This window comes from Neoarthrinium moseri (genome assembly GCF_022829205.1).
Source record: "Neoarthrinium moseri strain CBS 164.80 chromosome Unknown scaffold104_Wmoseri_CBS_16480, whole genome shotgun sequence".
In the NCBI taxonomy this organism is placed as follows: Eukaryota; Fungi; Ascomycota; class Sordariomycetes; order Amphisphaeriales; family Apiosporaceae; genus Neoarthrinium; species Neoarthrinium moseri.
Window position 1 is genome coordinate 32,829 of NW_026055218.1, and position 12,746 is coordinate 45,574.

At 54.3% G+C, this 12,746-nt stretch overlaps 2 protein-coding genes across 2 annotated transcripts; both read left to right on the plus strand.

Annotated features, from left to right (window-relative positions):
• Window positions 1-597: 597 nt before the first annotated feature.
• JN550_013118 (uncharacterized protein) lies at window positions 598-2,320 on the plus strand (the record flags this gene model as incomplete). Its single annotated transcript, XM_049311669.1, has 6 exons — window positions 598-696; window positions 903-923; window positions 979-1,264; window positions 1,350-1,878; window positions 1,964-2,072; window positions 2,138-2,320. The coding sequence occupies 6 exons, from the start codon at window positions 598-600 to the stop codon at window positions 2,318-2,320; spliced, it is 1,227 nt and encodes a 408-aa protein (XP_049164906.1).
• A 6,733-nt stretch (window positions 2,321-9,053) lies between these two features.
• JN550_013119 (uncharacterized protein) lies at window positions 9,054-10,833 on the plus strand (the record flags this gene model as incomplete). The annotated part of the gene is made up of 2 exons (XM_049311671.1): window positions 9,054-9,580; window positions 9,633-10,833. 2 exons carry the CDS (start codon window positions 9,054-9,056, stop codon window positions 10,831-10,833), a joined length of 1,728 nt encoding a protein of 575 aa, XP_049164907.1.
• Window positions 10,834-12,746: the final 1,913 nt, after the last annotated feature.

Sequence of the window (12,746 nt, forward strand, 5' to 3'; positions counted from 1 at the left end):
CGTAGGTACCACTTGTTTTCGTCTCGCCCCCGTGATGAGAGCAATAAAGTCCGCCGGCGATGTCTCCAGCCTGTCTGGTGGATGGAGACGTCGTCCTGGCTGGCCAAGGGGCTGTTGAGAAAACGAGAGTCCGGCGGCTGATTCGATGGCCCCTGTTTCTAAGCCACTGGGCGGGTTAATTGTATGATGATGCCTCGTCAGATTGGACTGGACATGTTGCCATTTCCAAACTTGCTATGTTGTGGTCCGGCCTATAGTCAAACCAACCTTGTAAATTTGTGAAAGGCAATATGACTATGAAAGCTTGGTGGGCAAGGTGTGTGCGCGTGAGCAAAATTCAGTTCATGCAGTCTGCTCCTTTTCATTCAGTATAAGATAAATGGCGGTGGTATGGTACACGATGTGATCGAAGGCCCGTTGTCATCTTATTTACAGCCCGGTACTCGCTCGTGGAAGGGGACAACCCCGACTTCGGTAGTATGCGGTGCGCAACATTTGGTGGTGGTTAGCAATGCGTTGTATAATTAGTATAGATAGCGTGATTTGAATTTATATGGCGATATAGAATCTCAACAGCGTTTTATATGATTGACCAAGATGCCACTCTTGACTCGTGGTTCAGGCTGGGATGAGTCGGGTGGTGAGGCTCGGGGAATAATCGGCAAAACTTCTGTCGCGGGGCTTGACATCATTCTTGTGAATTTTCGAAGTTTGCCCCGCCAAAACCCGACGACGTGTCTACGGGCGTAGTCCTGCCTGCGCATTTGACAACGAGAACACCAGAGGACATCTATTTGTGCTCCCAGAGGGATACCACACCGCCAACATGTCGACCACAGTGGATAAGGCAAGTTAGACCCGAGGCCCATGTCAGTTTGCGCAGATGCTAACCATGTGCACAGATCAAGGAGATCGAGGCCGAAGTGAGTAGGTCCCGTGATCATGAAGGCGGGAATGGGGGTACTAACCCATGGATAGATGGCCCGAACCCAAAAGAACAAGGCTACCTCGTTCCATTTGGGTCAGCTTAAGGCGAAGTTGGCAAAGCTCAAGCGAGAGCTCCTCACCCCGTCGGGAGGTGGCGGTGGCGGCGGTGGTGCTGGGTTCGACGTCGCAAGAACAGGTGTTGCCAGTATCGGGTTCATCGGCTTCCCCTCGGTGGGAAAGAGTACGCTGATGAGCAAACTCACCGGCCAGCATTCCGAAGCTGCTGCTTACGAGTTCACAACTTTGACGTCGGTCCCGGGTCAAGTCACATACAACGGTAAGGCTGCGCAAGGGCCCCTGGGAGCACGCTCATGAGCGTCATATCGACGGGAAGCGACAGCAGTATCTAATGCGCCCAATAGGAGCTCCGTTGCAGATCATTGATCTTCCCGGTATTATTGAGGGTGCCAAGGATGGACGAGGAAGAGGTCGTCAGGTCATTGCTGTCGCCAAGACGTGCCATCTCATTTTCATCGTCCTCGACGTCAACAAGCCACTCACGGACAAGAGGGTGATTGAGACCGAGTTGGAAGGTTTCGGTATCCGAATCAACAAGCAGCCGCCTAATATCACGTTCAAGAAGAAGGACAAGGGTGGCTTGAACATCACCAGCACTGTGCCGTTGTCACACATCGACCACGACGAAATTAAGGCCGTGATGAACGAATACCGTATCAACTCAGCCGATATTGCGATCAGGTGCGATGCCACAATCGACGACCTCATCGATGTTTTGGAAGCAAAGAGCCGCAGTTATATCCCCGTCATCTACGTCCTCAACAAGATTGACGCCATCAGTATCGAGGAGCTCGATCTGCTCTACAGGATCCCGAATGCTGTTCCCATTAGCTCAGAACACGGCTGGAACATTGACGAGTTGATGGAAGCTATGTACGTCCCTCCCTTCAGGCTATTCAGGGGGTCACCCATGAGTGTCATCAAAACATTTACAGTGACTGACACTCTTACTGCACAGGTGGGATAAACTGAACCTGGTTCGCGTTTACACTAAGCCTAAGGGAAAGATGCCGGACTACTCGGCACCTGTCGTGCTTCGAAGCACGCGCTGCACAGTCGAAGATTTTGTAAGTGTGCTTGCCAGGGACCCGATGATGGCCAAGACAAACCCATGCTGACCGATGACACAAAGTGTAACGCAATCCATCGGACAATCGTCGAGCAGTTCAAGACGGCCATCGTCTATGGTAAATCTGTGAAGCACCAACCGCAGCGTGTGGGTCTCGGCCATGAATTGGCAGATGAAGATATCGGTACTGTACCCATAAATGCACCTAGTCCGCCCGGGTGCTTCCCCGCAAAGACAGCTCGCTAATATTGTCCTTTGCAGTAACGATTGTCAAGAGATGATTTGCTTGTTGGCTCGATATTTTGCGCAGTGCAGGAAATCCCGTCCGAGATGCGTCTCGACCCTCGAGTACCATGCCATCTGGGTTCGCAAGCAACTTTTTGGGTCGTACATCATGACACCGGGGTCGCGGGCTGCCTCGGAAAAATAACCCGTCGCCCGAGAGTTGTACTAGCAATAGTTCGCTTTTGAGAAACTCCTGTATGTGGACAAGGCTCGCGGGCGGCTGCATTCCCCAGGGGTTGGTCTGCGGTATTGTTTGCCGGCTGACGGTACGAGACAAGAGCTGTAACGGAACGAGGCACAGCAAGTGGGATGTTGGGTTGGAGGGCAGATCGTCGACGGAAGTGTTATGCATGATGAATGGAAATAGTGACCATCGTCAGGCCAGGGCCCATATTGGTGCGCTTCCTGGCTGTCAACATAGATGCCAAGTCTTTGAAAGAGTATAATGACGTCCGAGCTTTTGGTGAAGCGGCTCATCTGATGCCCAGTCGTTCCCCCTCCGACCCCCACAATCCTTTCCTATGCACGCCACATCTCGACGTTTGAAACGTCCAGCGCCGACAGCAGGAGCAACGAGCTGCAATCGAGTGCATTACCGAGGCCTCGTTGTATGCGGCCACGTACCCGACCAACAGGCGCAGGAGAGGAGCACGGGGTGACCCAGTGACTCTGGCGAGCAGGCGCCCCGGGGGCCGGGAGGCCACTGGTCGCCTCGCAGCGCTTCATGCGAGGTACATGCCTTTCTGCGTCACTTTGGGGCTGCGATGAGGTGCTGCCGGGCCCCTTACGCACCTCCTGGGGTTGCGATCCGCCGCCATCTTCTGTCGGGTCGCTGGGTCTGGGTTTTCCTGCTCCTCGTCTGATGTGTATCCCGTTGCACGGCATCGGTCGGAGGTTTTTTTCTTTGTTTTCTCTCTTCTTGTCTCTGTTCTTCGCCCATTGTGATTCTTACATCTTGGCCCTTCAGCCGGGCCTCGACCGTTGGGCCGCCTCTCCCCCTCCAATGACCTGCCCGACGGTGAGAAAGGTCCATTGGGGGTGTGCCTCCAGGCAACTCTCGACCTTTCACAAGGCTCGACTTGCCGCCAAATCCCGCCGATGACGGCCCACCATGCATCTTGACGTCCTCACCGCCGTCTAGTTATCTGCCCATTCCTAGTGTGCTATGTAGAGCTCGAGACGAGTTGCCCTCGTCCCTCCGCCCGCCCAATCGCACAGGACTAGCTGCTGTGCCCTTTCTTGCTTTTTCTGCTTTTTGGGCTCTGCACGCCCGCCCTCGTGTCGTTTCTGCATCGCGCCGCCGCCGTGCCCTGGATGCTCAACCACCAGAGGCACCCAGCTCCCGGGGTGCACCTTGTCCGCCCGTGCGGAAGGAGTGGCACGTTGGATGCAAGTCCCTGGCGGTAGCGCCGCATGGGGGGAGTTTGCGCGCGATTGACGGCCGCGACGGTCCGCTGAGGACTAGGTAGGTACCAGCTAAAAGGCTAGGGGGGGAACTACGTACTACGCTGGCGAAAGAACCCTTCCCCGGCGAGGGCTTCCCTGCGTATGGGCCCACGAGAATCTCTTTTTTGCTCCTCTATCCAACTGCAAGGCAGATCATAGGAAGTTGTCGCGGATGCACAGGCCAGGGCAGGGTGCAAGGAAAGCAAGCAACAATTGATGGCCCCCGGGGGGGGCCAGACAGGGCAGAGAGTCAGCACAGACGGGATGCAAGTTGCTTTGGCCGTTGGGTGATCCCTGGGCCTGCCCGGCCGCTTCGCTAGTTCTGCCAGGCTGCTCGACCCTGGATCCGGAGCGAGACGCCGAAGAGATTGCAAGAAGCTTGGAAGTGGAGATGGGACGGGATTTCCCTTTCGGCCTACTGTAGCTGTGGCAGCTGTGGAGCTACGGGGGTGGTAAAATCCTTTACCTGACTGTCGACCTCCCAGGTTCCCAGGGCTCTCGCAGTTACATACAGTAGGGCCATCTCGATTTGCATCTCGTCACTTTTTTTTTTTTTCCAGTCTGGTCCCCCCGTACGATGGCAAGGCCGAGGCGAGCTGATAGCCGAAAAGAATCTACTGAACCACGGATTAACCCTGGGAATGCGACCTTGTAGGATCGTGGACCCAGCAAATGTCTCTCGTATGATTCAGGTGTATATATCTTGGGTATCTATAGCGAGGTGACGTCTGGCTCGCGAGAACAGACGCGGATGGGGTTTGGGACAGAGCCGTGGGTTACCGCTTATGGAAGTCAGCATGGCATGATCCTTCCCACTTCGAGTACATATCAACGGAAACGTGCATTTGGGGGGAGACAGCTTGCGATCGTCGCGTGTTAGTGATGGAGGGAACTGTGGGGCCTGGAGAGCCCTCCGAGCTGTAACAGTAGGGAAGAACTTGCCGAACATGCTCTAGTTCCCATGAGAAAGATTAAAAAAGCTCTCGCATAATGCGGGAAGCCTGGGGGGAGCGCAGTAGTAGCAGCAGCAGCAGCAGCAGCAGCAGCAGCAGCAGAGGAAGAAGCAGCACTACCGGTATTGCTGTGCCTCGTCGGCTGGTGGTGTCCATTCAATACTCTCTGTACTGCATACTAGGCTCGAAACAGGTGCGCAACCCCCCTGGGGATATTCGCAAGCCTCGTCCAAAGGCCCGTCGAATAGTGTGGCAATGATAGCCCGGGATGGCGATAGAGCGGACCAACAGGATCGCGGTCCGGACGACGAAACAGGCATCGCTTGGGCCGCTTGTGACCATTTCGACCCAATGGCCTTTGGTCAGCACCTGTGTCGAACCCCGGAAATTAGGCCCAATGGCATTTCTGTTTCAACTCTGCGCCGTGCTGTTGGTTGGCCGACTTGATAGAGTTCAAGACAATTTCAGAAAGCGGCCACACGCCGCTCTCGAAAATTCTGTAGCCATCGTGTTGGTTCGTGCCCGCCTACGAACATCGTTGAAGAAAATGGGGTCTAGCTGCACCCTGAAGATCGGACCACGCCAGGAAAGAGGGTCGGCCCTTTCCCTTTAGCCAGATCTCGACATCTCTCGCCGGTCGTGTTGGTTGCAAAGAGGCGTCGAGCCTCGGGAACGGGGAGCAGGGTCCCCAGCGTGTTGGAACCACTGTTGAAGGTTACATGGGTCATGCCTCAGCGACAATGAGGCAAAGATCTGATGATGAATAGTTACAAGCTACGTTGCTGGACTTGTCACTCATTAATAAGCACCTGTTGAGGGTACATAGAAAACAGCAGCTTGGCGACCTGGGATCTTGGGACCGCCAGCCCAGCCCAATGGTGTTGGTTCCCAATGCGCGTTGTTCCCTGTCAACCCGTCATAACCGGTGAGCGTTGCTGCTTTGTTGAACTTACACTTGGTGAGTGGTGAGAGAGAGCTGGCAGGCTGGGTGCCGCGAGTCAGGCTGTATAATGAAGCTGAGATGGCGTGTGCGCAGTAGCGAACTTCCTCTAATTTGCGTTGCGGCCGGGATCTACGTAGTACAGTAGGCTCCTCTGGATATTAGAGTATCAATGATCGGATGTGCTCGGCTTTAGCAAGCGAATAAATCCTACCCGGTCAACTACCGTCCACTGCTCCTCGCGTTGTCATACCCTTCTGGTCCCTTCTGGTCCAGACGTACGCAGTATTTGGCATACTCATCTTGGGGGAGCGGAGCCTCTACTGCAAAAAAGGCTTGAGCGCGAAAAACCTTAACAGATCAAACCCTGGTCCGCATGACAATGATATTCATGACTGCCGCGGGGCCGCGATCGTCCCCTGAGGGCTGAGGGTTTCCGGCATTGAACGGGCAATGCTGCGGTCTGTCATGTCAGATAGAGCCCTGAACCACTAGTGCGCGGGGAGAAACGTCAAGAGCTTCTCATGTTTCCTATGCGGGTCCTGTGCGCTCGACTCGTAAAAGTCGGGAGGACCCCTGCGCGCGCGACGCTCATCTCAATCAGAGCCCAGGAACGCGGTCTTGCTGACGAATAGTCAAATGTCCTCGGCAGGAGATAGTGGGCTAGCATGAATCAGCTTTATCGGCGACCACTGACCAGCCATGCGTACCCCTCCCGCGGGCTCATCAGGTGAGGGAGTGGTGGAGAGAGCAGCAGTCATGGGACGCCCGCGCAGGTCGTTGAACTGAACTACTCCGGGTCTCTGTTCACGATATCAGTTCTCCACCGCCCAGGATAGGTCGAGCAGCGCCCGAATGAAATCCATGAGGAAGAAGGAGCATCATCTATGTAATACGAATCAGACCGGAGATCCGATGTATTACTGGGCATGTTTCTGGACTATCCAGACAGGTGAGGGGCGCAATTGATTGTCGTTGAGGCTTTCGGGGTTTTGGCTCGTCGGCGACGAGCGAATCGCAGTGCAGGGCCTCGATATTGACGGTTGCAGGAGGAAACGGTGCCAGAGAGTGGCTTCACGGTGGCCCTATGAAAATCCTCACGGGCCATGTGACAGGGAGCTGACCTGGGTTGACCCCTGTCTCCTATGTTCCACTCGATCCGTGGAGTGGAGGTGCTCCAAGGGCCAAGCTCTTGCTCGGATGCTCGCGAAATCACTCAGCACCACATCCTCAGTGACCGTCGAGCCAACAGATGCGATGCCATGCCATGCCATGCTGCGCGACAGCTGACTCCATCGTCATTTCTTGGACGGGAGGAGAGCGCCGCTGACTCTTGGACGTTCTCGGTCGGCCCCGGAGAGAGCAGCCAGTGCCGCCATTCATCCGCACCGTCGGCGTCGTCGTCGTCGTCGTCTGTGAGCGTTAAAGGACACCACCGTCCTCTCGCTTATTGGGTCGCACTCAGGTAACTTAAAGTAAGTTACTAGTGTTAGTACCCTGGTGGGGTAGTCGTCGATGGGGAGAGCGATGGGGATGTGGGCATAACACTCCGTCTCAAGGTCGTTAATCGAGCAGGTGCGGTGTTTAGAGTATATAGACTCTGGTGATGGGGGTAATATGTGTTGATGGTAACACGAATCTCACCGATACAGAACCAGCGTGGACTATCGGTCTCTAGATCGGCCTCTTTTCCACCACCCCGTTTCGTTTGCTGATTGCTTTTCTACCCTGGCTTGGCTCTGCTATTGCTTGGTATCCTGCTGCTCCAGCAAGCTACCTGGTCCCCTAGACCTCGGGAGCTTCCTTCGTCCGCGTTTAGTCGCTCCAGTACTAATCCAGGCTTGCTGACCACCAGGGCAGATCAGTTGCCCTCGGCATATGCCCAGATGCCCAGCAGCCATGGACATCCACCATCGCTGTAACTGAGGGATTGCCGCATTGGACCAGACGCTGGATGATAAGTTGACTCTTCGAGCAGAGATGCAAGATACTATATCATGTCGCGTCATTACCCATCACGAGTCGCACTCGATGCTACTTCGTCCGAGCTCTGTTTCTTTAGTAAAGCTCTGGGGGCTATTCCCGTTGTCACCATAATTGCTTGACGGCATGCCGAGACCAAGTGGCTTTCGCTGGCTGTCGACAACCCCGGTCGGTCTCCTCTTGTCACCTTGTACCTTGGTCTTGTTCGGGCTCCTCCCAGGATTCATCGAGTCTCGACGGTAGCATTGTGGTCCAGTTTCCCACCCCCAGTCTCGAGCATCCCCGTCCAGTCAGCCAGCCCTCTTTTGACGCTCGAGGTCGACCTTTAATTCATCCGTTTTCACCCTGCCCAGCCCCAGTCCTCGCCAGTCTTGCCATGCCCATTTCGAGTCTTTCCCTCACACCCCCCAACTACCTCGTCCTTTGGGCTTAGGGTCCGTAGACCATTTGACGACGACCCCTGCGGCTGCATACGAACTTACATATGTATCAATCTACGGCTCCTCTCCATGTCTGCATCTGGCCCTGCCTCTGTCGTGCATTTAATACTACTATCTCGACAAGCCCCCCGGAGCTCCCGCATTGCGTCGCGGCGTCTCTTTCCTGCTGCGAATCCTCCTCGTTGGTGAGCTGCCCGTGAGGTCCGGTATTGACTTGCAGCTTTGTTTGCTACGTCGCTCAGCCGGCTGCTGCCTTTGCCTTCTCTGCCACAGCACGGAAAGCAGCCCGTCTGCCGTCCTGTCCCTCCATCCCCCAGGGCGAGCAGCGTAAAAGGCACCACGAAATCAGGCCGAATCGCGAGGAGAGGAAAACAAGAAAGAAGGTGGCCAGCTCAAAACTGGCCAAGTCGAATTATTCCACAATCGCCGGCACCCATCCTGGTCGTGTGTTGGTTGGCGGTTTCTCCAGGATCGGCCGCCTCCTCTCACGCGCGCTTGAGTACATATAATCGAGTATCTACTACTACTGGTATCGGTCCCTCTGCGTGCGCATCTCCGCCATTCTCTTTTGGGAGACCTGCCGAAAAGACCTGCTTGACCAACGCTGCTGCAGCTTCCAACCGCACACGAGTGTTTCTGGCCGCCAGCAGCAGGCCACTGCATCCCCCCTTTCGGGCCCCAATTGGCTGACTGGATATGCATGTCGACTCCCGTCCGTAGAGATCAAACCGCCAACCCAAGTCCGGCAGATCTCCACCACCGTCGAGTGCTCATCCTCCATCTGTGTAGATCGGCGCAAATACATACGTACATCTCGGCCGCAGCAGATCTCGGACCCCGTTGTGGCCGCCAGTCAATGCAGCCACTCGGCAGAATAACACCAACATCACCTCTTGTATAAGAGGTTGCGCTAAGACGACGATATGCACAACATGATCGGCTCGTCGTCTGGCATCGACCAGGATAGTCATCTTGCTTCGGATCATACCTTTGCCAGTGATCAATGGGTCGGGATGAATCCATACAACCAAATGCCCATGTCAAATTATGGGAACGAGTATTATATGACATCGGTTACTCATGGGCTGCCCTCTGAATCCATCAATGCCGGTCACATGGGACCGCCGCCAGTCCCGCAGCAGATTCATCATCAACAGAGTCAGCATTATGCCAGTCAGCTGCCTCACTTGATGATACCGACACAGCAGAGCACACCACCGGTGTCATGGCCCAGCCTACGAACGAATCCAAGCCAAACTTACTCGTCACCACCGGTTCCTATTCCGCCCCCGTCAGTAACCCAACCGCTCAAGCAACAGCCCAAGTTACCGTCAATCACGACCTCGACCCCCCGGAAAACTTTGACAAATGAAGACCGTCGAAGAATGTGTCAATTTGCTGAAGATAACCCCAAAGTAAAGCAGAACGAAATCGGACTGAAGTTCGGAGTCGAAAGGAGGTAAATAGACTGTTCCGCGGCAATAGAGTTGCTCTAGACTAATCTGCTGCAGTACGGTGTCCAAGGTTTTGCGAAAGAAGGATCAGTACCTGAATCAAGATGATCGGAGCAGCTCTCCAATCAAGAAGCCAAAGGGCAAGAATGCCGGCGAGCTCGAGCGGACCCTTGTGAACTGGGCCAGAAATCAGCAGAAGAAGGGAGTGGTCGTGACCGACGAAGAGCTTGAGACTCAAGCCAGAGCCTTTTTCGCTGGAACAGGTAGTTCTGAGAATCCCGTAAAGATCATCACCAGATCTTGGCTGGAAAAGTTTAAGCAGAAGAACGGCATGGGACCAGGCAAGCTGATCCGCAGAGCATCGGAAACGGCCATCCCAGACAATACTCAGCTCTCTGCGGACTCACCAATCCTTTCAGCATCTCAGACCCCAGGAGGAATCTCGCCAGCTTCGCCTGTGGGCCAGTCTTCACCGGCTATCGTGTCAGCGACTCCTAGTAAGGAAGGAAACGACACATCGGGCGCCTTCGCAGATTTTGAGAGCGGCCAGTACAAGCATAATCAAAGCTCGACATCCCTCCACAGCGCTGTCACTGACCCGTCTTCATCATTCTCAGGGAGTGCATTCAGCCCTGCTTCACAGTTCACGTTCTCGCCGGATCCGAATAGCGGTTTGTTTGAGCCGAATCGTATGTCCCTTGAAGCATCGAACTTCCAGCGCCCTCGGAGCCAGACGTTCCCAACTCTGGATATAGAGTTTGCTCAGCAGCAGCCTTCAGAACCCCCGACGCCTAAGTACAGTGCCTCCACAACGGCGCCTTCGTCTGCTTTAGAGTCGCCAGCACACGAAATTGCCGCTCCGACGTTTGGCATGGACGCAACAATCTCTCCCACTTTGCATCACAGCCGTAGCAGCAGCAGTCTTGGGGGGAGATCGACAAACACACCAATACTTCCCAGTGCCGTCGCATCTTCGCCGGGTTCTCCTACACAAGACGACGCAAGAAGGGCTGCAGATACTTTACTGAGTTTTATGCAGCACATGCCGACGGGTCTGGTGAACCACGACGAGTATGCAGCCATCCTTCGGCTGACTGAGAAATTGCGCCTACACCAACAACACCAATCTTTCAAGGCCACAGTGCCTACTGGCATGGGTGGACTCTCGAGAATACCAGAGGGCGATACGGAAATGTCGAGCATTGCGCCTCATTTGATGAAACACGAGCTCAAAGACGACGCCATGATCACCGGCTAGAATCTCCGAGAAACCCCAACCAAGGCACACCTTGTCACGTTCGCTTCCGAATATCTTTCATCACCATATGGCACCCCAGGACTCGGTATATCGACAAAATGACGCCGGTTCTTCAGCCATGCTTATGAACTTGAAACTTGATTCGCTATGGATACACAGAATTTAGGTATGGCAGCACCGGCAGTATCAGACCGCCGCACTTTGGAATCGATCACTCGAGTACGGAAAACCAGGGGCAACCCGTTGACATATGGATACACATGAAGTCCTGTCTCACGACAGATGTATGTATGTGCTTTGTGCAATATAGCCGCCGCCCACGCGAACGGATCGAAACGGACACCGAAACCTCCGGGAAACAAAAAAATAACAACTCAAATCTCTGTTACTTTATTTCGACACACATCTCCGGCCCTACATTTTCATCGCCGACCTCACGAAGACTTGTCCACGCTCGCGCGTTCGTCTGGACACAAAATCTCTTCTTTCACAGTTTTTGCGTCTTGCTTTCCCCGTCGATACCGTATATACAGTTCAACTGTCGATCACTCGACTTGATATCATATTCCTCTTCTGGACTTCTCTCTATACCTTTTTTCTTCTTCCTTTTCCTTTTCACTCGTCTGCATCTTGGGATTTTCTTAGGGTAGTGTGTTGGGTCTACAGGCCGCGGATGAGCTAGGGAACAGGGAACAGGACAGGGCCCCTGGGCAAACATTAACAACAGACACCGATCGGAGGCATGGCAAAGGGAATATCCAGAGGATGAATGGACCGCTTCACAGCATCACGATGGGCGTCATAAGTTTTACTTTTGCTTTTATTGCGGTTGATTTGGTTTTCCCCACAGCGTTTTTTGCTTTCTATCTTTTACTTGGTTCTTTATTCCCCGTCCGTTGACCAAATTGTTTCCGTCTTTATTTTCGACGTTTTATATCTTGTGGCATTGGCCCAACCCGACGAAGTATGTCGTTTGGGAAGTATCTACGCCTGGCCGGGGATGGGAGGGAATGAGAGGAGGCTTGAAATGTGCTGGGAAATGAGGGCAAAAAGTAGTATGACGGAGGTGGGATTGGATGCGAGAACTTGCGACTGGGTTGCCCACCTGTTCTATCTCGACGTCGAGCAGCCACGCCTCTGTGAAAAGGGGAGAGCATGCTCGTTTCGCCATAGAACCAGGCGCCGGCGGCAAGGAAGCAGTGCTCGTCGGCACGCTAATTTCACGTCTCTCGTACTGCACATAATACACACTCATTCCGCCCTCCCTTTGAAAAAAGGGGAGGGATATCTAAACTCACATCCGAGGACCCGTTGCGTGACAGGCCCTCCTCTTTTCCTTCTCTAGACCGTGGTTCTGAATTGCCTCCCCTGCATTGATCTCTAAATGTTTCCGATCACGTTGAGGAGTACCTGGAAGGGCTGGCCGCCCGCTAAGACAGGACTATAGCGTGACCCCACCTGGGCTATACTAACTTGCGGACTATGCCTAAGCGCCCGCCATGATTTGCATCCAATGCAGCAGCGACTGACTATCGGAAGAGAGGCGGTTTCGCAGGAACCGCAACCGAACGTCGAAAAAAAGCAAAAAATGACATGTCGCCGGTTCTCGGCAACGGACAACCCACATCACACTCCGTGTCTCGCGTGGTCCCGAGCGTCTAGACCCTTACCCCCCCATTCCGCCTTTCCTCGGCCGTCAGTTCAACTGTGTGTGTGTGTGTGTGTGTGTGTGGTTTCTGCGTACATGTGATGCGAGACCCCCAGAGGAGGCAGGGACTGAGACACTCCACGAACTCCGATACCTGACTAATGAGTTTTAGTGTGTCAGTCCGTCCGCCCACCCCGGCCGAGCAGGGTCCCAACGACCCAGCCTTGTCCCTGTACGACGGACGTGTGGCCATGCGCCGGATGGG